Source organism: Sus scrofa, chromosome 7 (genome assembly GCF_054392235.1).
Source record: "Sus scrofa isolate SSC_HxYL_T2T_F1_AM1 chromosome 7, Sscrofa_HxYL_maternal_Yorkshire_Landrace_v2.0, whole genome shotgun sequence".
NCBI lineage: Eukaryota > Metazoa > Chordata > Mammalia > Artiodactyla > Suidae > Sus > Sus scrofa.
This window is the reverse complement of record NC_139389.1, coordinates 16,556,986-16,582,026: the sequence shown is the minus strand read 5'-3', so window position 1 is coordinate 16,582,026 and position 25,041 is coordinate 16,556,986. Positions and strand designations below refer to the sequence as shown.

Below are 25,041 nucleotides of genomic sequence, written 5' to 3'. Positions count from 1 at the left end.
AGTTCTGAAGATGTGCTGAACAACATTATGAATGTATACCCAAAAGTGGTTAAGATGTTAACATTTATGTTATTGGATTCGGTTGGCTAAAATCTTGTTGAGAATTTTTACATCTATATTCATCAAAGATATTGGCCTATAGTTTTCTTTTTTGGTAATATCTTTGTCTGGTTTTGATATTAGGGTGATGGTAGCATCATGGAAGTCTTTGGGAGTGTTCCTTCTCCTTGAACCTTTTGGAAAAGTTTAAGGAGGATGGTTATAACTTCCTCTTCGTTTGTTTGGTAGAATTCACCTGTGAAGCTATCTGGTCCTGGACTTTTATTTATAGGGAGTGTTTTTATTACATATTCAATTTCATTTCTAGTGATTGGTCAGTTCAGTTGATCTGTTTCTTCTTGATTCAGTTTTAGCAGGCTGTAAGTCTCTAGAAAGTTGTCCATTTCTTCTAGGTTGTCATATTTGTTGGCACATAGGTTGTTGACAGTATTCTCTTATGGTTTTTTTGTATTTCTGCAGTATGCGTTGTGATATAAAAAAGATCATAGACCACGACCAAGTGAACCCCAGGTTCACAAGGATAGTTCAACATATGCAAATCAATCAACATCATACACTACGTCAGCAAATGAAAAGTCAAAAACCACATGATCATCTCAATAGATGCAGAAAAAGCATTTGACAAAGTCCAACATCCATTCATCATAAAAACTCTTACCAAAGTGGGTAGAGGGAACATACCTTAATTTAATAAAAGCCATTTACAACAAACCCACAGCAAATACAATACTCAATGGAGAAAAGGTGAAAGCTTTCTCACTAAAATCTGAAACAAGACAAGGATGCCCACTCTCACCACTTTTATTCAACATAGTATTGGAAGTTCTCACCACAGCAATCAGACAAACAAAAGAAATAAAAGGCATCCAAATTGGAGGAGAAGAGGTAAAATTTTCACTGTATGCAGATGACATGATACTATATAGAGAAAACCCTAGGGACTCAACCCAAAAACTACTCAAATGGATCAACAAATTCAGCAAAGTAGCAGGATATAAGATTAACATTCAGAAATCAGTTGCATTTCTGTATACTAGCAATGAAACATTAGAAAAGGAATACAAAAATATAATAACTTTTAAAATTGCACCCCCCAAAAATCACCTGGGAATACACCTGACCAAGGAGGTGAAAGACTTATATGCTGAGAACTATAAAACATTCATCAAGGAAATTAAAGAGGATTCAAAGAAATGGAAAGATATTCCATGCTCCTGGATTGGAAAAATTAATACTGTAAAAATGGCCATACTATCCAAAGCAATCTATAGATTCAATGCAATCCCTATCAAATTACCCATTAAATTTTTCACAGAACTGGAACAAACAATCCAAAAATTTATGTGAAACCACAAAAGACCCAGAATTGCCAAAGCAATCCTGAGGATCAAAAACCAAGCAGGAGACATAACTCTCCCAGACTTCAGGCAGTATTACAAAGCCACTGTAATCAAGACAGTGTGGTACTGGTACCAAAACACACAGACAGACTGACCAATGGAACAGAATAGAGAACCCAGAAATAAACCCAGACACCTACGGTCAATTAATCTTCCACAAAGGAGGCACGAATATAAAATGGGAAAAAGACAGTCTTCTCAGCAAGTGTTGCTAGGAAAACTGGACAGATGCATGCAAATCAATGAAGCTGGAACTCACCCTCACACCATGCACAAAAATAAACTCAAAATGGCTGAAATACATAAATGTAAGACAAGACACCATCAAACTCCTAGAAGAGAACATGGGCAAAACATTCTCCGATATCAACCTTACAAATGTTTTCTCAGGTCAGTTTCCCAAAGCAACAGAAATAAAAGCAAACATAAACCAATAGGACCTAATCAAACTGACAAGCTTTTGCACATTAAAGGAAACCATTAAAAAAAAAAATCAAAAACCAAAAAGACAACTTACAGAATGGGAGAAAATAGTTTCAAATGATGCAACTGACAATGGCTTAACCTCTAAAACATACAAACAACTTATATGGGAGTTTCTCTCATGGCTCAGTGGTTAATGAATCCGACTAGGAACCATTACTTACGGGTTTGATCCCTGGCCTAGCTCAGTGGGTTAAGAATCTGGCGTTGCCGTGAGCTGTGTCTGTAGGTCAATGACGTGGCTCGGATTCCGTCCTGCTGTGGCCCTGGTGTAGGCCAGCAGGTATAGCTCCAATTCGACCCCTAGCCTGGGAACCTCCATATGCTGAGGAGGCGGCCCTAGAAAAGGCAAAAAGACAACAACAACAACAACAACAACAACAACAAAAACTTGTATGGACTTCCTGCATGGGTCACAACAAAATACACAAACAACTTGTACAATTCAACAGCAAAAAAGCCAACAACCCAATGGAAAATGGGCAAAAGAAACTGAAGAGATATTTCTCCAAAGAAGATTATACAGATGGCCAATAAGCACATGAGAAAATGCTCAACATCACTGATTATTAGAGAAATGCAAATCAAAACTACTATGAAGTACCACCTCACAGTAGTCAGAAGGGCCATCATTAATAAGTCCACAAATAACTTAGAGAAATGGGAAACTTCCTGCACTGTTGGTGGGAATGTAAATTGGTACAACCACTATGGAAAACAGTTTGGAGGTACCTTAGAAATCTATACATAGAACTACCATATGATCTAGCAATCCCATTCTTGGGTATATATCCAGACAAAACTTTCCTTGAAAAAGACACATGCACCCACATGTAAATTGCAGCGCTATTCACAATAGCCAAGACATGGAAACAACCCAAATGTCCATCAACAGATGATTGGATTAAGAATATGTGGTATATATACACAATGGAATACAAAAAAAAAAAAAAAAAAAAAAGAACAAAATAATGCCATTTGCAGCAACATGGATGGAACCAGAGACGCTCATACTAAGTGGAGTAAATCAGAAAGAGAAAGACAAATACCGTATGATATCACTTGTGTCTGGAATCTAATACACAGCACAAATGAACCTTTCCACAGAAAAGAAAATCATGGACATGGAGAAGAGACTTGTGGTTGCCAAGGGGGAGGGGAAGGGAGTGGGATGGACTGGGAATTTGGGGTTAATAGACGCAAACTATTGCTTTTGGAATAAATAAGCAATGAGATCCTGCTGTATGGCACTGGGAATGATATCTAGTCACTTATGATGGAGCATGTAATGTGAAAAAAAAGAATGTATACATGTTTGTGTGACTGGGTCACCTTGCTGTATAGCAGAATATTCTGGAACACTGTAAACCAGCTGTAATGGAAAAAATAAAAATCATTATAAAAAAGGAAAATAAAAAAATAAAAATTATGTTATTATGTATTTTACCACAATTCAAAAAGAAAAACACAGATTGAAAATAAGTAAGACCAGGGTATAAATCCTGATTTGCCTCTCCCATCTTCTAATTTTGTGACTCTGGATAAGTTATTTGTTGAGTTACTGATGATTCTCTCCAAAACAGGGATAAAGAACAGCACTTGCTTCACAACATTATGAGGATGATATGAGTGAATACAGGTAAGATACAGTACTTGGGACATAATAAATACTCCATAAATACTGGCTTTGCATCACAGCAGCAGGCATGGAGCATTTAGCCAAGGGCAATGCAGAGTGGGTACCGAGGGAGGAAAAATCCCTTGTGATATCTCCAGAGACCACGTGGGATGGCATCTGTTATCTTGGGGGGTTTAACATGGCCCAGGGTTTGGCTCACAGCCTGGAAAATTCAGAAACTGAAATGCTCAGCATCCACAGAAGACCATGTGGATGAGACACAGGAGACCAGTGTAGGAAACTAGAATGCCAATTTATGAAAAGCACATTCATAGAGGGCTGAACAAATCTATTTTTTTCCTGCAGGAAGGGAGATTTTCATAGGAAAGCACACAATATTCACAGGGTGGCCTGGTAATCATGGACTCAACAAAGCAAAGTAAATGAATCAAATGTATAATGATGCCTGGCAAAAGTAACTAGATACATTCATTTCTAACTAGGAATGGGTTTCAGACGTTCTGAAGTCCATTGGCCAAGCAGCCTCTCTTCTGGGACACAGGTGTTTGCTGCCAATGTTGGCTCTGGACCTTCTTTGTTTTGCTTGCCTGTCTGACCTCTTCTACCCTCTGGCCAATTGTTTCTCTGGACACTTAAATGCCTTCCATCAGGCTGCAATCAACTCCTGCAGGCTTAGAAGCCAGTTGTCTCTTTAAAGTAATTCTGCTAGTCTTTTCTTTAACCAAAAGGGTGTTGGGTTTCATATGGGGTAATATTATTCAATTCAGATGCTATAGCAATAAAGATGTTCATGTGTTTTGTTTAAAAGCCTAAGAAAAATCATTAGAAAATTCACTGAATTTCTACATACCACTTGGCAGTAACCATCAAGATACACTGCTAAATGAAAATAGCAAAAGTATCAACCATTTATCTAAGAGGAAGGTGATAAAAAATATGTACCCTATATGTCTATATTGTTAAGACAAACCATTGGAAGAGTAAATGGAAAACTAAAACAAACAAAACCAGTTCTTTAAACAGTTAAGAAAGGAAATGGAGGAAGCAGAAGGTGGACTTCTCAGGACATACTTGACTTTGCAAAATATTTTACGTATGAATGAAACAACATTAAATTCAACAAATTCAGAAAAGGTGAAAACAAACATTCCTACTTGTCTATTGGTTGTTGGTATAACTATATGAAGAAGAATTATTTCAGGAGAATTGATTTACTTATTTATGGCTGCACCTGCAGCATATGGAAGTTCCCAGGCCAGGGACCTAATCTGAGACATAACTGTGACCTATGCAGTTGGATTCTTAACCCACTGTGCCACAGTGGGAACTCTTAATTTCAGGGGACATAAAAGCCATTATTTGCCTGTACATCTCTAGTGGGATATATCCTAAGAACAAAACAAGTGCAAAAGCACCACCACCACTATCACCACTTAAACTGTTTTCAGTAGTCAATTGTTAGTGCTAGTGTTGGTATGGTTTTTATTACTTACATGAGTATTACAGGATAAATCAAATGAATAATTACGTTGTGTTACTGTGAACTGATATGGAATAAAGAAGTTATAGATGCAAGACAGAATATTTCAGAAATTTGATCTGGATGAGACCATTAGTATCAACTGGGGGGGAAAAAAAAGAAGAAGAAAAAGGATTTTCTTGTTCCACCTACTTAAAGGTATAAAAACAATGACCAATTAAATAGCCCTCACTGTAGTCTCTAAATATCACTGTTAAAAAGAAACCAAGGCTCCTTAGAGACATGGCTGGTTCTAGGTCTGGAGCAGGGAATGTCCAAAGTGAGCCTAGAACATGCTGTTGTATCAAAAAGCAAAGAAACTCTCAAAGACTCAGGAGTTACATCAAAAGGCCTGAGGAGCCCATTTGAAGAGCTTCCAACTCTCCAAAAATGCAACCATATGAGCACCAATTAAGTAAAATAACTGTAGTGGACAAAACCACATCAAATATGCAAAATTCATGAGTTTATAATCCTATTTTCAAAAAAATCCTCAATGGTTTACCTTTGGAAGATGTTACAGAATCAACTCGACCCCTGGCCTGGGAACCTCCATATGCCTCGGGAGCGGCCCAAGAAATGGCAAAAAGACAAAAAAAAAAAAAAAAAAAAAAAAATCAGAATCAACTCAAAATTGGCATCAAGCCTTTATCTCACCTTTATTGTCTGAAGGGTACTTCGGGGTAAACAAAAAGGAATAAGACAAAGTTTCTCTTTGTGGAAGTGATTTTAGCTAATCAATGAGGAAGGAAAGACAGAATTAGAATGCCACAATTTTGAAACCCCTGGGGACTCAAGGAATCTAGACCGTGCTCCTCAATCACGGACACATAGAGACAACAAGGTATCCTGTGCCTCATCATGGAAGCATAGCATCACATGAAGAAATCTTGTCAAAAACTCAAACCTGAGTCTGATTAAGCCTCTAAATCTAACTACTAATTTAAAAAACAATAGGGGAACAGAGAAGCCTGTTAAATTCTATCTGAGGATGCGATTAGCAAATTCCAGACTATGGGAAATGCTGCCGGACAAACACCCCCGTTGCTTCTACAAATAAACTGCAATACAAAAAGAGAAAAAAGAGAGAAATGGGAGCACCTACAGATTAAAAATGACTTACAAGATATACTAACTCATTGCAATGCGCTGACTGTATTTGCCCTCGATTCAGACAAGCTGTTCAAAAACTGCAAAATTGGAACACTGAGTTGATATTTTATTGGATAAAGAATTAATGTAATTATTTTTAGATGTGATGCTACATTGTGATTCTGTTTTTAAAAGAAGTCTTAGAGGAGTTCCCATCACGGCTCGATGGGAATGAATCTGACTAGCATCCATAAGGACGCAGGTTCGACCCCTGGCCTTGCTTAGTGGGTTAAGGATCCAGCATTGCTGTGAGCTGTGGTGTAGATCGCAGATGCAGCTCGGATCTGGTATTGCTGGGCTGTGGCATAGGCCAGAGGCTACATGTCTGATTGGACCCCTAGCCTGGGAATTTCCATATGCCACAGGTGCAGCCCTAAAAAGACAAAAAAAGAAGAAGAAGTCTTAGAGATGTCTTCTGATATATACCTCGATGAAATGAAATGATACATGCGATTTTCTTCAAAAGAATCAGAGGGCAGTGAGAATAAAGAGTCCTGATGAGATAACCATTAAAGGTGGGCGACAGGTATGTGGGGTAATTATATCTTTCTCTTTGTTTGTATGTGCTTGAAATTTTCTATAATAGAAATTTTCTAGAATAGAGTTAAAACAGAATAGCTTTTTGATCCCACTCTTTGATGACAAATTTTTCATATTATCAAAGAGTCATGGATTTCAGTCCAGGTGACTCTTAAGTCCTGTTTACCCAAAGGTTTTCTTCGGATGGAATGCCGGAACAGTACAGCAATTTTCCAAGGAAACGTCAATTACATAAAAAGATCATCACATTAAATTGGAGATGTTACCACAGATTTAGGTTCCACGAGAGAACATGGTAAAAATATCGTGCTCTTAATATCTTAAGGCTGATTTTCCAAAGTTCCTATTCTTTTGGCTCCTTCCACTAAACAAACTGCTTTTACAAATATCAAACACTCCTCCCCACTTGAGAAGAATTTTCCTCGAAGAACTGTTCTCAAACTTGATAGTGCAGTAGTGTTATCTGGAGGGCTTGTTACAAGACAGACGACCGGGTCCCTCTCCCCGAGTTTCTGGCTCAGGCCAGGGTTGGGGCCCGAGGATTATGCATTTTAAAAGTTCCCATCTAGTGCTGATGCTGCAAGTCTGGGGACCACACTTGAGAAAATTATCCTGGAACATCTATGAAAATGTATGTGTCCCCCTGCTTCCTCCCACTTCGTCTTTCTCCTGAGAACAAGGTCCCCTGACAGTTTCCATAGAAAAGCGCCTGATCCATCCTTTGACTTATATTTTTCCCTTTGAACTCTATGACGCCTTCCACTGGATAATTCTTACATAACCTTTTTCTGAAATTAATTATCCTTACATGACACTTATTCAAAAATGCTCCCTGTTAGGTTAGAGCTGGCGTTTGGTGCCCATCTTCCCCAAAAATAATCAGACCAATTCTATCTCATTTTCCCCTTCTTCTCTTCTGCCGTTCCTCTAACCAAAATAAAAAGAGGAGTAGTAGTCATTAGAGGATGTTACTATATGCTGTTTTTATGAGGATATAATTTCTTAAAAGCACAGGCAGGGACCTTTCGACTTCAGCTTTCTTTTCCTACCATACTGTGGGCATTGATGGGACTATTATTATTTGAAAATAACGAGGTCTGATTGCTACGAATATTTATAGAATTCAAAGTCCTGCCATTGGGTGGGCATTCAACCCATTTTTGTGACTGAAATAGTTCAATCACAGAGTCTTAGAGACAACGCGGTTCAGGGAACCTCAGTGACACAAAAATGTCACAGAGTCTGGTACCGTAAATGCCAGAATCCTGCATGGGATCTCATAACCACACCCAGCTTCTTCTTCCATCACTCACCAGGGTGACCCAAAAAGGAGAGGACAACATTGCCTAGAGGGACATTTAAGACTTAAAGAATAACCATGCAACTCTCAATTAAGGAAATACACTCACTATAGAGAATAACTTTTTAAACAATATTTTGCTTTGGATGCTTTTGCCTCTCTGGATTTCTTTACAAAGCATGTGGGAGGAGGTTATTACTCTAGAAAACCTCAGAAAAAGCCAAGAAAATTTAAGGAGATGGAAATTCTGATGGGATTGGTTTCCGTGACACTGAATAGATTATCCTAGAAGAAATTCACCTCTCACTCCAACACACTGTGCACTGCAGGGTCATGTTTAATAGTGAACAAAACCAAGCTTGCTAGGACCATGGTCACCTTCAGAATCTGCTCTTTCTAGAGGCAGCTACATTTGGGGGGAAAGGGAAAATTACTTAGTAACTATTTACTATATCTCAAGAACAGTATTAGGTTTCTGTGCACTATTGAATGGATGCCTTTCACAAGCCCTTAGAAACAGCCATCATTATTCCCATTTCACAGACTAAACTGAGCTCAGAGGAGTCACATGCCAGGGTAAACTGGCAAGTCCAGGCGCAAACTCACGTCTATCTGACCCCAGGGTCACACTTCATCCAGAGGTAAGCTCATTTTGTCACTGAAGAGTTCCAGCCCCTTTATGGATGCTCAAAGAGCTCAAAACGACTGTGACACAATTGTAATAACCTCTACCATCTACTCCTAAATCCTCTAAAAATGGAAGCTGTTCTCCTCCTCCTTATTTTGGTTCATATCGTCAGCAGAAACATTTGGAACCCTAGACAAATTCATTCAAGAAGGCTATTTGACCCTGAGTTTGGCATATATCTAAAAGCTGACAAATAATGAAGCGTCAAGCTATGTTCATTAATTTATATGAAGTCACGAATGGTGATAAAGGACTTGCCTGATGTTTCTGTTAATGTAAATGCCCTAATCAATATCCCTAACCCTTTGGCCTCATGCACCCGATCAGACTATCATTCCTAGAGGCCCGGAAGGGGCAGCAGTCAACTGACCTTTATCCTCATCTCACCGAGGCCTTTGGGGTCATCCTGGCTCAGAGGAGGGTGGGTGGCAGAACTGATGGCACCATTTCCCAGGCTGGAGGGAGGCAGAGGAGAATGGAGCGAGCTGCTCCAGAGAGTTTAAATGGGCTTTGCCCTTTTAGAAAATAACATTACAGTTAAGGAACTAGGGAGGGGGGACTGCTTGTCTTACTTACATTTTATTAATGGGAAGTTTTAATGCACCATCTTTTTCGATAGGCATATATGAAGGAATTAAATCAAGCAGGATTTTTTTTTTTTTTTTTTTTTTTTTGCTTTTTAGGGCCACACCTGCGGTGCATGGAAGCTCCCAGGCTAGGGGTCAAACGAGAGCTGCAGCTGCCTAAACCACAGCCACAGCAACAGTGGGATCCAAGCCACATCTGTGACCTACACCACAGTTCACAGCAACGCCAGATCCTTAACCCCCTGAGCAAGGCCAGGGACTGAAGCTGCATCCTCATGGATACTAGTTAGACTGGTTTTCCGTTGAGCCATGATGGGAACTTCCAGGCAGGATCTTTGAAATAATAGTTTGCCCACCACTGCCATTTGTTGTAATATCCTTTTCACAGTGGCAATTTAAAATCAATCTTATAGGAGTTCCTGTTGTGGCTCAGTGGTTAACAAATCCGACTAGGAACCGTGAAGTTGTGGGTTTGATCCCTGGCCTTGCTCAGTGGGTTAAGGATCCAGCGTTGCTGTGAACTGTGGTGTAGGATGCAGACGCGGCTCACATCCCGTGTTGCTGTGGCTGTGGTGTAGGCTGGCGGCTACAGCTCCGATTAGACCCCCTAGCCTGGGAACCTCCATGTGCCACGAGTGCAGCCCTAGAAAAGACATAAAAAAGACAAAAAAAAAAAATAAATAAAATAAATAAAATCAACCATATAAAACATACCATGAGGAAAAACATAATTTTTTTGTAAAAAAAAGGTACTTCCTTAAAAAATTTCTGAAGGATTAACATATCAAAAGCCAAATCTTTAGCAATACGATTTAAGCTTTGGATTGCATTGTTCTTTCCTGGCCATCCATCCGAATCCCCCAAGTAGGATGTATGATTTTTTTTCTAAACAACAGCAAACATCAATGGTCACGCTTATCAGGTCCGAGAGTTCGCTCCTGGTTGAGCAGAATGACACCCTTGGCAGGGTTTTGACAAAGCCTAGTCTACGTCATTCTGTTATCAGTCAGATGGCTGTGCACACAGATTTTTCGCATGTCCTTGTCAAGCTCGTGAGAGGTGTCACTCATGTTTGGATTCCAGAGTCCACCACCCCAGTAAGTGAGAACAGAGATAAGAGGACCCTCTACCACTCTTCCTAAAGTTTCATTAACAAGCCCTTGCCACTTATTTTGAGGGAAAAGATAACACATATATTAAAACCATTCTGGAATTGTATGGCCAGATAAATATCACTCATCATTTTTCCGAACATTAAGTCATTGCTACATGCTTTTTTTTTTTTTTTTGGAGCACTTACCCATTGTGTTGAAGAAAGGACATCAAATGATGCTTAGAAATGTGATACACATTTTCATTTCACACTCCATCAGCTTTTACAGCTGTAGCTCAATGAAATGTAAGAGAGAGCCTGGCAAACAGCCATATTTACCAAGGTATAAAATAGGGGTCAGGTTGCTTTTATTAGAGAATGAAAAAAATGTTTAATTTTCACTCCACATGACTAAAGCAGATATTCAGCGAACACCTTAGAGAAAGGCACCATAATCGCACACACTGACATGCTTTAATGCCTGTTTAATCATACATAGGCTTTTACTATACAATCAACAGCTCTGCAGAGCACGAAAAATTTCCTTTCCTTACCCCCTTCCACTCGGGACCTACTGACACAGAAACACACTGGATCAGATCATCTTTGGTGTTAAATCTTTCCGCTGCAAATAATGGCTTCTGCCCTCTGTCGCTAGACTAGAAGAAGAAATAGCTTATTCCCTTCATAGGCAGAGAAGCAAAGCTATAGGCATCAGCAAAAATGCATCTTTCTAATTCCAATTTCAATCTGTCAGAAAGGATTAAAACCTCATGCATACATAAAAAGGGAACTATACATGATAACAGAAACATGGGTGGAAATCACTGAGCTTCCACAGCTGCTGTTTTACGAGCAGGGTAGAGAGGAAAGCATCTTTTACTCACCTCTGTTAAACCTGAGACTTCTCCTTTTGCTAACGGTTTGCTGATGGATGGCGTGTATACTTTGGCATCTGATACTGGCTGCCCTTTCATAAAGTGTTTTCCTGATTCATAAATGTCCACTTCGACCATTTTCCCCATGAATGTGGGGTTCTTTGGCACTAAAACCTTTTTAAAAAAATTATAGAAGGCTTAATTTTTAAAAACAAAATTTTATTTTAGAACCGTTTGATTTTTTTTTCATTTTTTAAAGTTTAATTGAAGTACAGTTGATTTACAATGTTGTGATAATTTCCACTGTACCACAAAATGATTCAGTTATACATGTACACACATCCACTCTCTTTCCGATTCTAGGACAGTTTTAGATTTACGGAATTATTGTAGAGATAACACAGAGAGCTCGTATACCCCACAAGCAGTTTCCCTATTGTTAACATTGGTATGATATATTCGGTACAATTAATGTGCCAATATTGATATATGACTATTAGTAAAATCTATACTTTATTCAGATTTCCTCAATTGTCCTTTAATGTCCTTCTCCTCTCTGAGGATCCCATTGTATGTGGGCTCAAGAATCTGGGATGTGGCAGGAAGAGGAGGTGTTTCTGGGAGGGGTGGGGGGCCGTAGACCGCACTCTCCGCCGCTGGACCCTGTGGTCCTCAGGCAGGTGGAAGGCAGGCCTGGGAACCGCCCAGCCATCAGCCAGTCACTGCTGGACTGGGCTTTGATATCCTGCTCTGGGCTGTCCCAGGCAATGAGGAAAACTGGATCAACACTGGGGAAAGTCTTCTATTTTAATCCCTTCCAAATTCGCTGTCAGAGCCAAGGTCTGAACAGCCACTTCCAATAAAGGCCCTTGGGTGTAGGGGTGTGTGCGTGTGTGCATGTGCGCATGTGTGCACATATGTGCATATATTTTGAGGGAAGAGGAAGGACATTTAAAAGCCACCTTTTCAATATTCTAAACCTTTGTGTTTGGTGCTAAATTGACTTCTGTAACTGATGGCTGCCCTTCATTTCTTTCACTGTTACCAAATGCATGTATTTGTTAGTTTTCCCTCCACAGAGAATCAACTCCTTTGAAGGGTATTTTGGCTCACGGGATGCTGTCAGATGGTCTCTTTCTTTCCACTGGAGATCACTGATAAAGGTACTTGCTTACCTTGTGCAAATGCTTCCCCTCCATTGGGACTTACAGGCAGTTTGCATGTATCGTGTCTTTCCTCACATTCCTATTTCAGGACTGCAGCTACTTGCCAATCTTTTCAAGTCAGAATCCAAAATAAATAGACTAATTCTAATCAAGCAATACTTTGATATCTAGATAAAATCTTCACTTCTGAAAGTCATCTTTTTTAGAAAAATAATTCTTATGAAATCTTTGACATGCTTGGTCATAGAGACAACAAACAAACAAACAAACAGAGAACAACAACAACCAGATGAGAGCTAGATGTTTCCACAGTCAAGTTCTCTGAGAGGCAAAACTGGATCTTGGTCTTTCTGAGTTTGATTTTTTATGACTACTGAGGACACTGCTTCATCAAAGTATAGGAAAAAGGTCACCTGGCTTGTGGATTACTCCTAGCAAGCAAATGAACTAAAAGAGCTTTAGTATCAGGATATGAAAGCCCTTTTAAATCAGTTTTTATAAAACAAGAAAAATCTCTAGAGTAAACTACCCCTGGGAGATCTGATGCTATTCCGGGGGATGCTATGCTCCTTGATCTGCTTGCTGCCTTGATCTGAATGAAGGGCTCAGTGTTTTTTTCCCCTCCGGTTTTAATAACTGGAAAAAGCCCGACTGCTTTAAATTGGAGGAAACAGCTAATGAGGCATGCCATCGCCTTTAAAATGAAGGGGGAAAAAAGTTCCCTGCTGAGGCGAAAACCCAGATGGCAGGAGAAAAAGGAGAGGAAAGAGGCAACCGAAATACAATCAAGCTCCTCCCGAGGGCTGAGCACAAGGTTGGCCTGAATAGGAAACTGGCTCTCTGCAGTCAATTAATGAGATGGAAAATAGGGAAGAGACTCAGCTCCAACGGGGAGTCTTGGGAAGCCATCCTCAGCTGTAGTCTCTCCTGGGGACTGAGCAGGGCACCTTCAATCTGGGCCTCGAAAAGCTCCCCCACATTTCCTGAGGACCTGATGCCCAGTCTGAGATGATTCTGCGGGGAGCATCACAGCTGGGGGCCTCTTCAGCTCCAGCTTCCCTTGCCTGCCCCTGACCTGACTTGCCCACGGTGGCCTCAAAAGCCTTCCCAAGTCACAATCCACAGAAAAAAATTTCCCTTCTCATTCGGTGAGAAAGGAACAAACATGTAGGCAACCTCACCTGATGTTAAGAAAAGTCAATAGCCTCCAGGAATAACCCATGCACTTCCTAGGCCCCAGTGAGTGGCTCTCACCTAGAGGGACATGTTCCATAGCCGCCGAGGCTCTTCCCAGGGTCAATGGCCCCTGAAGGAGGCACTCTGCTTTCTCCAGTCACTTCCGAGTTGCTTTACCAGAATCCCAAATGCTGAAACAGAAGTCTGGCTGCTGGTGGGCAAAGAAGGCTAGCTGATATATGGGCTGGGAAAGGCAGTTAGTGAGTGGGGAGCTACTGAGTTGGCCTCAAAGAAAACTCTCAGTGTGAAGCTGGTTGGATCCTCAGGCTGGTCTCCAGAGTTGTCTATACAATTTGAGTCAAGTCCAATGAAGAGACTCTTTTTCCCTTTGCCCCAGAATTTTTTAATCAGGGTGGAAGTTAAAAAAAAAACAACAACAGAAAAAACAAAACAAAACAGAACAAAAAGACCCCTGAAACTAAACAAAACTAAAAAAGCCAACCAATAAAACAACCAACCCAAGACCTGTGTGAGGGCTGTGACAGTGAGCGGAAATCCCTGCCCTTCCAGGCTGATGTCGCCGGGCAGACATCCTTCCTGTCTTCTGGACAGAACTTTCCCCTCCACGTTGCCAGGCTGTGGGGACGTTGGCAGTGATAACTGCCTGTTCCAAACTCCCCACCGCCAGAGGCTGGTCCTGTCAAAGATTAATGAGGACTAAAACACACCTAATCCTTTGCATAGAATGTTTTGTAGGTTTCAGCCACACAGATAAGCCCCATGTTAGCCTGGTCGGCTTGATGCTATAAAACAGCCTTCCTGTGTCATGATTCTACAACCCTCCCCTTCTGCTTAAACGGATTTACTTTCAGAACTCTTTCTCATTTTGGAAAAACAAATACCATATGATGTCACTTATATGTGGAATCTAAAATATGATACAAATGAACTTATCTGTGAAACAGAGACAGACCCACAGACATGGAAAACATATGTGTGGCTGCCAAGGGATGGGGTGGAGGAGGGATGGATTGGGAGTTCGGGATTAGCAGATGAAAACTAGTATATATAGGATGGATACGCACAGGGAACTACTATATTCCATATCCTGTGATAAACCACAATGGAAGAGAATATGAAAAACAATGTATATCTATGTATAACTGAATCACTGCCATACAGCAGAAATTAATTCAATATGTGCATCATCTAGACATCAATAAAATAAAATTTAAAAAATATAGATCTTTTCATTGAAATAAAACAATACAAAACAGCTACCAAATAAATATATTACTCATGAGGGGGGAAAAAACCCACAACTCTTTCTCATTTTGGAGAAATCCTAAGAAAATGGAATGTTTCTTACCTGCTCATAGAATCGATTGTGTGCAACGTAAAACTTGGAATCAAAAGATTCTTCTGTTACTAACACTTGTTGCCGTTCACCAATCTGTGGAGAGAAAGAGAGAAAAAAAGGGAGCGATCAGGGCAAACATCCAAGGATCCAAAATAAATGCCAACCCATAGAGTTATGGACCAGTAGGTAGTGTCTTCTTGAATTTAAAGTAGGCTCTAGATTGCTAGTTATTTAAACAGCCAATACAAGGAATCACTGCTTCAAACTTCCCGAAAGACATTATTATCCAGGTAGATAAAATTAGCATAGTATGAAATCTTATTTTCTTACACAACTATGAAACAAAACTTGATCTTATTTCTTCCTTCAACATAAGTTAGATAATTAAGGCTTCTAAGACATACAAAAATCTTCTAAATATCACTTTGTTTCTTGAAACAAAGTTGCAAAACAAGCCAGAACAAGCTGCTTCTAATCCAAATTCATGAAAATATTTTGGCAATATGATAGACTGGTAATAAACATTCATTTGAATTACGAGGGATGTAACACTGAAGAAATGCCTCAAAAACTAGTCATTAAGTCCTTGCACCTAAATAAACATTTCACATGTTGCATGCAATTCTGAAATTACTGATTAATTCAGTTATTTACTTTTATATATTTTTTGTGTCATGGCAACTGTCTCTTTGTTGCAATCACGACCCCATGTTCATTTTATTTAAGCAGAAGACGGGGGGGGGGGGGGGGAACAAACCAAAAACTAAACAAAAAAACAGGACTATTAATTCTCTATAGGATCTGTATTTACGACCTAAGCATACATTTTAAATAATCAAGATATTAAATCAGCCAAAACATTGGTTAAAGGCAATGTGACCATTCTAAAATGTTCTACTACTTCCAAGTTTATCCCACTATGAAAAGCAACATTTAAAGTATCAATTACTTAAGAGAAAAAAAAAAAAAAAAGGTTGTCAAAATGTCTAATGTAGCAAACCAGCTGTATTGAATGACTATGCCCAGAATTATTTTTGCCATTGCTACTTGATAAGTACAACCCTCCAAGTTAAAGCACATTGGCAAGAGTTTTAAAACAAAATCCCTACTCTCAAATGTAGGGACTTGTCACCATGTTCAGGCAGTTACCATTTAGGAAACATAAACACAGCTGCACTAAATAGACCACCTAACAATTAAAAAGGAAAAGAACCCCAAACACCAAACTCTCCCCTCTATCATACCCTGCCAATACCTAAATACACCATAATTTGCTATCTTTTTCACTCTCTCATTCAAATGTAGCCCCCCTTATCTGAAGCTTGTAAGGTCTCTAGAATGATACTTATCAAAGACTTAGGTCACTCCTAGGAAGCCGGGGAAAGTTCCTGCAACATTAATCTCTCTTAAAAGTCAAGTAGCAATAAAACAAAGTTCCCTCGACTTCTACTTTGAGTTTTAATGGCCTTGTTTATGAAAATAGACTGATGAATATTGGGTTTCACTGAAGCATCTTCTTCTAGAATAAAACTTAAAATGTTTGCACACATTTCACAGTGTGAGTTGCTTGTAACTTAGGATAAGTATCTGTCAATGGTTCTTAAGGAAATCTGCAATTACACTTCATCTAAGGTTAAGTTTTCATGAAATTAACAACAATACGAGATTGGTGAGCCATTGAAAATGTATGCTGCTTCTTTCCTCTTGTTGGAATTAACGTGGACGTTGTAGTCATCATTTTGGGGCTATTCCATTTTATCTGGAGACTTGCTATGTGTATATAGCAGAGGGCAGGGCCTTTGATCAGCCATCAAAGAACTATTTGTATCTGAGTATTTAACTATTATTTGCCAAAGGGATTGAGTTAAACTGCTATGGGTAGTCATTTATGATGATAAACACCTCTCTAGTCACCTTCTTGGTCCCCTCAGCCATGGATTTTGTCTCACTGGCGAGGCTCTTCAAGTTCCCCAGAGGATACTGAGCAAAAATGAGCATAAGCAAGCTAGGACTTTGATCAAAAGCTGATGCCACCTATCCCTATCCCCTAAAAAACGAATAATAAATGCTCTGCTCAGTACTTTTAAGAAGGAAGTTGCAATGAAGTGAACTGTACAGGCTTTAAGAGGATCAACTGTCTTAAAATTAAATACAACAATGAAATTAAGGAAGGGGGAGTTCAGGTGGAATTTGGGCAGAAGCAACTGCCTTGATGACAGTAGGGGAACTTATGGGCTAAAGGGTATGAATATAAATCTGGAGTTCCCACTGTGGCTCAGCGGGTTAAGAACCCGACTAGTACGCATGACGATGTGGGTTCAATTCCTGGCCTTGCTCAGTGGGTTAAGGATCCGGCGCTGCCATGAGCTGTGGTGTAGGACCCAGATGAGGCTTGGATCCCCAGTTGCGGTGGCTGTGGCGTAGGCCAGCATCTGTAGCTCCGATTTGACCTCTAGCCTGGGAACTTCCACAAGGTACAGGTGCAGTCCTGGCCCTAAAAAGCAAAACAAACAAACAGACAAAAAAACAAAAACAAAAACCTCAAATCTTTTTTTTTTTTAAAATGAGCCACCTCCCTCTTACTTTCCAACTGTTTTGTCCCCATTCTCACAGGATAACCCTGTAGGTTAAAGACCACAGAAAAAGATTCGTGTTAAAAATACTGATTTGCCCAAGAATGCCTCTGCTATCCAGCAAGGAAGCTCTGGTCTTGAGAAAAAAGGAGGGCCCCTAGAGAAAAGGGGAAGGTGACAGATATCCTCAGGCCACTAGGACTACCATTGCCCAGCTATCTATTATGCTAATGGCAGAGCTAACCCACTGGAAGGGACCAGTCTGTCTAACCCACAGAGAATGATGGAGAGTAGGCTCCTGTTCCTTCTGACATTCTGTAACACCTCCTCTCATCAGACATTCTGAGAGTCTGCTGAGAAGCAAGCTTCTCTGGCTGCTCACCATCCCTGACAGAAGCCTCCCTAACCGGTGGAATCTCCAACAAGAATGCAAGGTTGCAAGGTTACGTTACTGGCTTAAGCGGAGCCCTTTGACAAGGAAATGAACAGGAAGACTGCTTGTGTAATTTTAAGAAATGAACAAACTCCTGAGTTTATAGACTACACACACACACACATTTCTTTTGAGACGTAGAGGAAGTTGAAAATAATGGTTTTCATAAACTTTGTGACCGGTGGCACAATATGGCTATTTAGCAGGAATGATTAAGGTGCACGTGGAACTGTAAACCCAAAGAAGGATCCAGAGGGTGGCTTCAAGGTAACTGGAACTTTCAGTTTCCACTGTGGAGCAGTAGATTAAGGATGTGGTGTTGTCTCTGTGGCAGGTCGGGTCACTGCTGAGGTCTGGGTTTGATCCCCAGCCCTGTGCAGTGGCTTAAGGAGCCAGCACTGCTGCAACTGTGACGTAGGTGGCACCTGCAGCTCAGATTTGATCCCTGGCCCAGGAACTTCCCTATGTCCTGGGTGCAACAATGACAACAACAAAAAAGATAACTGGAACTTTCAAGGACAGGAAGAAAGGGGGAAGTGATTTGTAGGGGGGAGGAATGGTCAGAAGCAGGAATTCACAGTTCTGGCAGAACCCAGGGGAGATGAGGAGGAAGAAGGGTTATTCAAAAAACATCAAACACCACATACTTGAATTGGACATCAGGGGGAGAGGACATGGGTCCTAGGAGATTATCTTTAAAGATGTTTGAGGGTTCCCGTTGTGGCTTGGCGATAACGAACCTGACCAGTGTCCATGAGGATGCAGGCTGGATCCCTGGCCTTGCTCAGTGGGTTAAGGATGTGGTGTTGCTGTGGCTGTGGCCGGCAGCTACAGCTCCGATTCGACCCCTAGCCTGGTAACTTCCATATGCTGCAGGCATGGCCCTAGAAAGCAAAAATTAAAAATTAAAAATTAAAAAGGTTTGGCTACCTTTAATGAGAGTTTGGTAGAAGGGACATGGACGTGGGGAGAGGATCATAGGGCTGAAGAGGAAGTGAATTCTAAGCTTTAGAAGACCTTTCAGTTCCAAAATTCTCAGTCATCATTCCGGGTAGATTTGATCTGCCTGCAAGGTTCCAGATGAAGGAAAAAGGTACTTCTAGGTCTAGGATCTGCTTCTTTCCTCAGAGTAAACATATGCCTAGAGCCCTCTGCAAATTACAGCTACTTCCCCACTGCATTTAAAGTAACAATGTGATCTGTAATATCCACCGATATGATGCGTAGCTATGGAGTGTCTTATAAAGCTATAGAGTGACCTGCACCTAAAGAATCTTGTCAAAATCCTCCCAATAAAGCCCTTTCTAAAAACCCTAAGAAAGAAGGCCCTTTTCCTTCTGATTTGCTTTAAAGGTATATTACTTATAGCTGATCAAATAAAATGCTTATTTAATTTCTAGAGCATTTTAGAGTTTAAGACCTTGGGATGGGACGACAACCCCCTGCAAAACTCAGTTACAAAGTCTGACCTTCAGGACACTTGTCAAGACCTTTCCAAGTGGCTGTCAGACCTGGCACCGGCTGTAACAAGCAGGACATACTTTGTCATTTATTCCTCAGCTGTCACTGAAGAAAGGGACTCCCCCTAGGACGTGCAGAACTTCATGTAGTACATTGCCACTTGACATTGAAGACACATTTTATGAAAAAATGAACTACAGAAACGGTCTTGTATAAAACCATTCCCCCATTTCACAAATTGGGTGAAGGGACCCCTACAGACGGAGATAGGAGAAGGTACAGAAAAAGCCCCACAGGGTCCTGTGCTACTGCTCATCTCAAAGACCTGTTGGGAACTAGGTCCTAGCTGGGAGAAAAGGAGTGTGACAGAACTTTCCAGGCTTTGCTGGAAAGACAGGAAAAAAGCTTTTTTTTTTCTTTTTTCCTTAAGTCACAAAGGCAGAAAATAAAGACTGTATTCCCCTAAACAGACAAAGTAGGTAAGAACCCGAAGGGGGCTTAGCAATCTCTGACTTCACAGAGAGGAAACTGAGGTCCAGCAAGATGCAGCTGAGGATTTGCTCAGGGGCAGAGAGAAGCTTGGAAGCATTCCTGCTACTTGGTGTCTCCTACTTAATTGCTAGCTGTAGAAAATGGACAGCATCGTGGCTCTAATTCTGCAGTGCATGGCTTTTCCTTGAGCAGAGAAACATCTGTGACAAACAAAAAACAATGTGGTTTTTTTTTTTTTTAAATTCAATTTTGGGGTAGATTTTTCAGTATGTTACATAATCAGCTGGCTGTGTTACTTGTGTCACATCTATGCTTCAAATTTCCCAAGTGCCTGAAGTGGTGAGAAACATCAGTTTTCACCATATGGCCAGCTAACACACAGAAAGCACACACTTGCATTAAAAAAGCAGTGGTTTCCAACAGAATTTGGTTGCTGAATGAATGCTCATTCAAGTAGCCTCTATTTCTCCATGCGTCCTGAAACAAACAGTATTCTGCATGGCTACTTAAGGATTTATAGAGAGAAACTAAAAAGAATTGCTTCAAGACAGGCAGATAATACTGAGATTAAACAAAGACATTAGAGTACCGGGGCCTTAACCTTTAACCCAGCAAGAAATGTTACTCGTATTAAGTACTCCTTGAACTAGAAGAAGCAAAGAGTTTCTTTCAAACACATATATGGTTTTAAAATATAAATTTTACGTAAAATTTACTTTTCTCTTTACTAGGTTTTTTTTTTTTTTCCCTTCTTCTCACTTTCATTTTACTTAAACGGAAAACCTGAGGTGTGGTTTTGGAAAATAACTGCAATTCACTCTCTACTCTGAAGGGTTAGGTTAGAGAGATTTCAATAACTCAAATATGACTGCTCAGAGTGTTCAAAAAAAATGAAGAAAAAAATGAACAAAGATATTAAATATTAACCGTTGTAAGAGAAATATTTCTTAAAAATACTTACAAGAAGGTAGAAAAATTATTTTGCTTTCCCTGAAAAGTTTCTAGCAATTAATTTTTCTGTCCTTAGGGAAAAAAATGGAGATTAAAACACACATATCAAAAGCTCTCATAATTATTTATAGCACGTCCCTAATAAGCCTGAATTTTATCTCTGTTTATTCTACACAATATTCTAACATGCTACTTCTGCAGCTAAGCTTTTTTTTTTTTTTTATTGTAGATAATAAAATACAATTTTTCTACCTGACTGGTTTCTGAATGCATGACTCTGGGAAATGTCAAATGTCTTTCTTTAGCTCCAGTCAAATTAGTTTTTTTTCCCCCCTCAGCTGCCTGGAACATGTTAAACACAAGGCTGTGACCTTAAACTCTGAAATAATATTTCTAGTGTCTGTGCAAAAGCCTGCCCTCACATACACCTTTAGACTAATTACTGCAGTGTAATGTTGCCAGTGAACCACTGTAATTACACTTGGAGAAAAGTATGGTCTTGTTCTTTTCTAGCTAATGAAAATGATAAGCTTTCCACTTTGATACATCATTCACAACAGGCAGAGCATGCGATGCTGGGTCTCCAGAGTATACAGTAATTTTCCTGACTGTTTATGCACACTTCTGTTTTCTGGCCCTGCAGAAGCTGGAATTAAAGAACCAGGCATACTTATGCTAAAAACAGTCAACAATAATAATAGCAATAACATTAAAATTTAATATCGTCCTTACTCCACAATGCCATTCTATAACGAAACAGGGGCATGCCACAGGAGTGTGTGTCAAAAATGATGATAACAGAGAAAACAAGGAAGGAGCCTCTAAATCCATTGTATTCAAAATGCTTGCCATCAGTTTATGGGTCTGCTTAAGGATTCCTGAGAGAAGATGTGGGACAGTTTGTTGTGAAAGGGGCTGGACTTGTATCTGACTCTTAAACGTAATGACAGGAAATACATTCTATTAGATTTTTAAAAAATACTATCCTCTGTGTGACAAAAACAAATATTCTCTAGCTATACCTATTATCAGAACTAAATATATTCAAAAGGGAAAGAACGTTCCTTTGAAGAAGAATATCCATACTTTTAATAAAGTGCTTACATTATACTCATCTATTAATTGCCATGAGTATCTTAGTGGCCCTCACATTTCAGAGAACAACCTAAACACAAAGAAAAAGTGAAAAACAGTTTGGCTTTTTGAAAGTCCTTTCTCCCGAAGCAATGATGCAAGATAGGAAGCTCAGATCCAGTGTGGTTCTGTTGGATCAAATCAGACTATGAAATTTTTTCTAACAAAAGCCCTTGTGCTTTTGTCTTCGATTGCTGGCTTGTTTTCTTCTAGCCAGGTGCCCACCCCATTAAGAGAAGGGCAATCCCACGGGCGACTCTTCTCAGTTGGAGGCAAATCTCCTTCTTGATAACAAAGCTGTTTTCTTCTGCTGCCTGAGAGCCAACAATAACAGTACAGTAACCATGCTTTACTGATCTGGTAAAAGTTAATTCTTGCCAGCAAAAAAAAGTTACATGGTAAAATACTCACCTGATCCCGTTCCAGTATTAAATATCTGTACCTGAGGGTTGTCTGAACTTCCAATTTGAAAACCACCCAAGTTTTAACTACCTGTCTGTACACTTTCAGTACTCCAGAACATTTTAAGGTGTTGCCTATAACGCTTTGATGGAATTAAAAAAAAAAATCGTAACATGAGATTTTCTCTTAACAAACCCAAACGAGTTGCTTTCCTTATCACACGATTTGCCACCAGAACACTAGGCAAGCTCTACAACACCCCGACAGTGTAGGAAAGTGCTCACCATTGAAAACCATCAAAAGTCCTAAGGTCAGAGGCTGCTAGGAATATTCATGACATCCTATTAATGGGATGACCAAGAGGGCAGCATGGGATATGGATGTGGAACGCTTTCCTATTAAAATTTTAAGTCTGAGATTTAACAGTTATCTCCATTTGTTTCTACCTTGCTGATCTTTTTCCATGGGTCCCTGTCAGTCATTACTCACTCAGTCTGGGCCAATTTTCTTTGATGAGCTTTCCACAGAGGTACAAAGGTGACCATGCTAACACTGAGAACTACTGAACAGATTACCTTCTTGGCAAGTGTCTTTAGGATTTTTGTTTCACTGACGGCACAATATATTATCCAAATTACAATGAGAAAGACAGACAGGCAGCTGGATTTCAGTGAGAGGTGTAATGTTTATGTAATCTAGTAATATGCAGTAATTACTTGCCAACTTACCTCACATTTGCCCAAAGGCCTCACTCTAATGGCACTGAGCACCATGCAACGTCAGTCTCCTAGCCTACCAAACACTTCCTGTTGAGGCTCAGTGGTAACAAACCCGACTGGTTTCCATGAGGATATAGGTTCGATCCTCGGCCTCGCTCAGTTGCTGTGAGCTGTGGTGTAGGTCACAGACGCAGCCTGGATCGTGAGTGGCTATGGCTGGGTGGTGTAGGCTGGCAGCTGTGGCTCCAATTCAGCTCCTAGCCTGGGAACTTCCATATGCCGAGAGGTGTGGCCCTAAAAAGCAAATAAAACAAAACAAACCCCCCCAAACAATGCAAAACTCAGAAGAAATCAGAGAAAGAGTCAATCATTTGGAGGAAAAAAGGTGTGGGTGTGGTATACAGGACACCTTCTAATTTTCTTTGTGGGGAAAGAAGGCTTCTTTTCAAATACTAAATTATAAGAGAGGATGGATAGATTGCAGATTATTCGGGCTCTAAATGCGAATTTTCTGAATTATGAATTCAGAGATGGTGTGGGTGGAGGAATTAATAAATCATTTAGTTGAAACTCTTCAACTTACAGATGAGGAAAGAGGAGACTAAGGTACCTTAGACAAATGACACAGTCTTGCAGCTCATAATACACACACACACACACACACACACACGCACACAGTTTTTTTCTTTTTTTCTTTTTTTCTTTATTTGGATTTTTTTGCTGCATTAGGGTCATATGGCAGATCCTGGGCCAGGCACTGAATCTGGGCCATAGCTGCAGCCTGCGCCACAGCTGTGGCAATGCGCAAACTCGTCATAATACTTACCCATAATGTTAAAAATGGATTTTATCCTGACAATTTCCTTTAGGCATGTGGTGAATTAATCAATTAATTGAAACCTGCACCATCCAGTACAGTGGCCACAAGTGGCGGTTGAGTATTTGAAATGTGGCAAATCCATACTGAGATGTGCTGTAAAACACACATCAGTATAAAATACTCACCAGATTTCAAAAACTTAAATGAAAGAATGCAAACTAACTCATTAGTTTTACATTGATTACATGTTGAAATTGTAAAAATTAGTAAATAGAAACCTCAATTAAATCAGAGTTGGGAATCCTGAATCAGAAGCTCTGTGAGGGATGCAGACCCAAGAGGTTCAGAAAAAAAGACTTCCTTTTCTTTCCTGGCAAGAGCTCAACCAATGAAAAGTCACAAGAGTGTTTCACACTCTCAATTCCTCCAATGAACTCTTTGTTTACAACAGCCCTCCCAAATTCCTTTCCCCTCTTTAAAGAGTTCTCCTCTCCTCCATGTCTAAGGACTTGCCTGTAGGTCACCTTGGTTGTAGACCTCAAAATGCAATTCTTTGTTGATCTGGAATAAACGGATTTTTACTGGAGAAATAAATGGCAGTCAATTTGCTGTAGGTTAACAAAATGATATTTTTGATATGTGAGTTAAAATATATATTAAAATTAATTTCACCTGTTTCTTTGTACTTTTTAGTGTCGCTTACCACAAAATTTAAAATAATGTCTGTGGTTCATCTCCACTGGACAGTGCTGCTCTAAAACATTACTATATAGTTTAAAAAAATTTAACAAAAATCCATCCTTCACTATTTTAAGGACTACATTGAATTATTTTTCAAAAAAATTTTTACACTCACCACAAACACCCTTTATTGTACTAATAATGTAAATGCAATACTTTAATTTTAGGAAAGAATGCATATATATCTATAAACTGTAAGGCAGGAATTTTGACCTGTTAACTTCGCTTTTTAACCTTTGATTTTGCTTCCATTTTTTTCCTGGTCAACCCTAGC

The 25,041-nt window shown here is 39.8% G+C and overlaps 1 protein-coding gene across 40 annotated transcripts in view; it reads right to left on the bottom strand.

Annotated features, from left to right (window-relative positions):
- CDKAL1 (CDK5 regulatory subunit associated protein 1 like 1) overlaps positions 1-25,041 on the bottom strand; it is a 951,913-nt gene that overhangs the window by 311,372 nt on the left and 615,500 nt on the right. For all 40 annotated transcript variants that reach the window (XR_014809698.1, XR_014809711.1, XR_014809714.1 and 37 more), the window contains 2 exons: positions 15,051-15,134; positions 11,349-11,513 (listed from right to left, as the gene is read on the bottom strand). Coding sequence is in view for 24 of the 40 variants with exons in the window: in XM_005665623.4 (XP_005665680.2) it covers positions 11,349-11,513; positions 15,051-15,134 (249 nt within the window). In the remaining 16 variants the exon portion in view is untranslated. The remainder of the gene's footprint in view (positions 1-11,348; positions 11,514-15,050; positions 15,135-25,041) is intronic.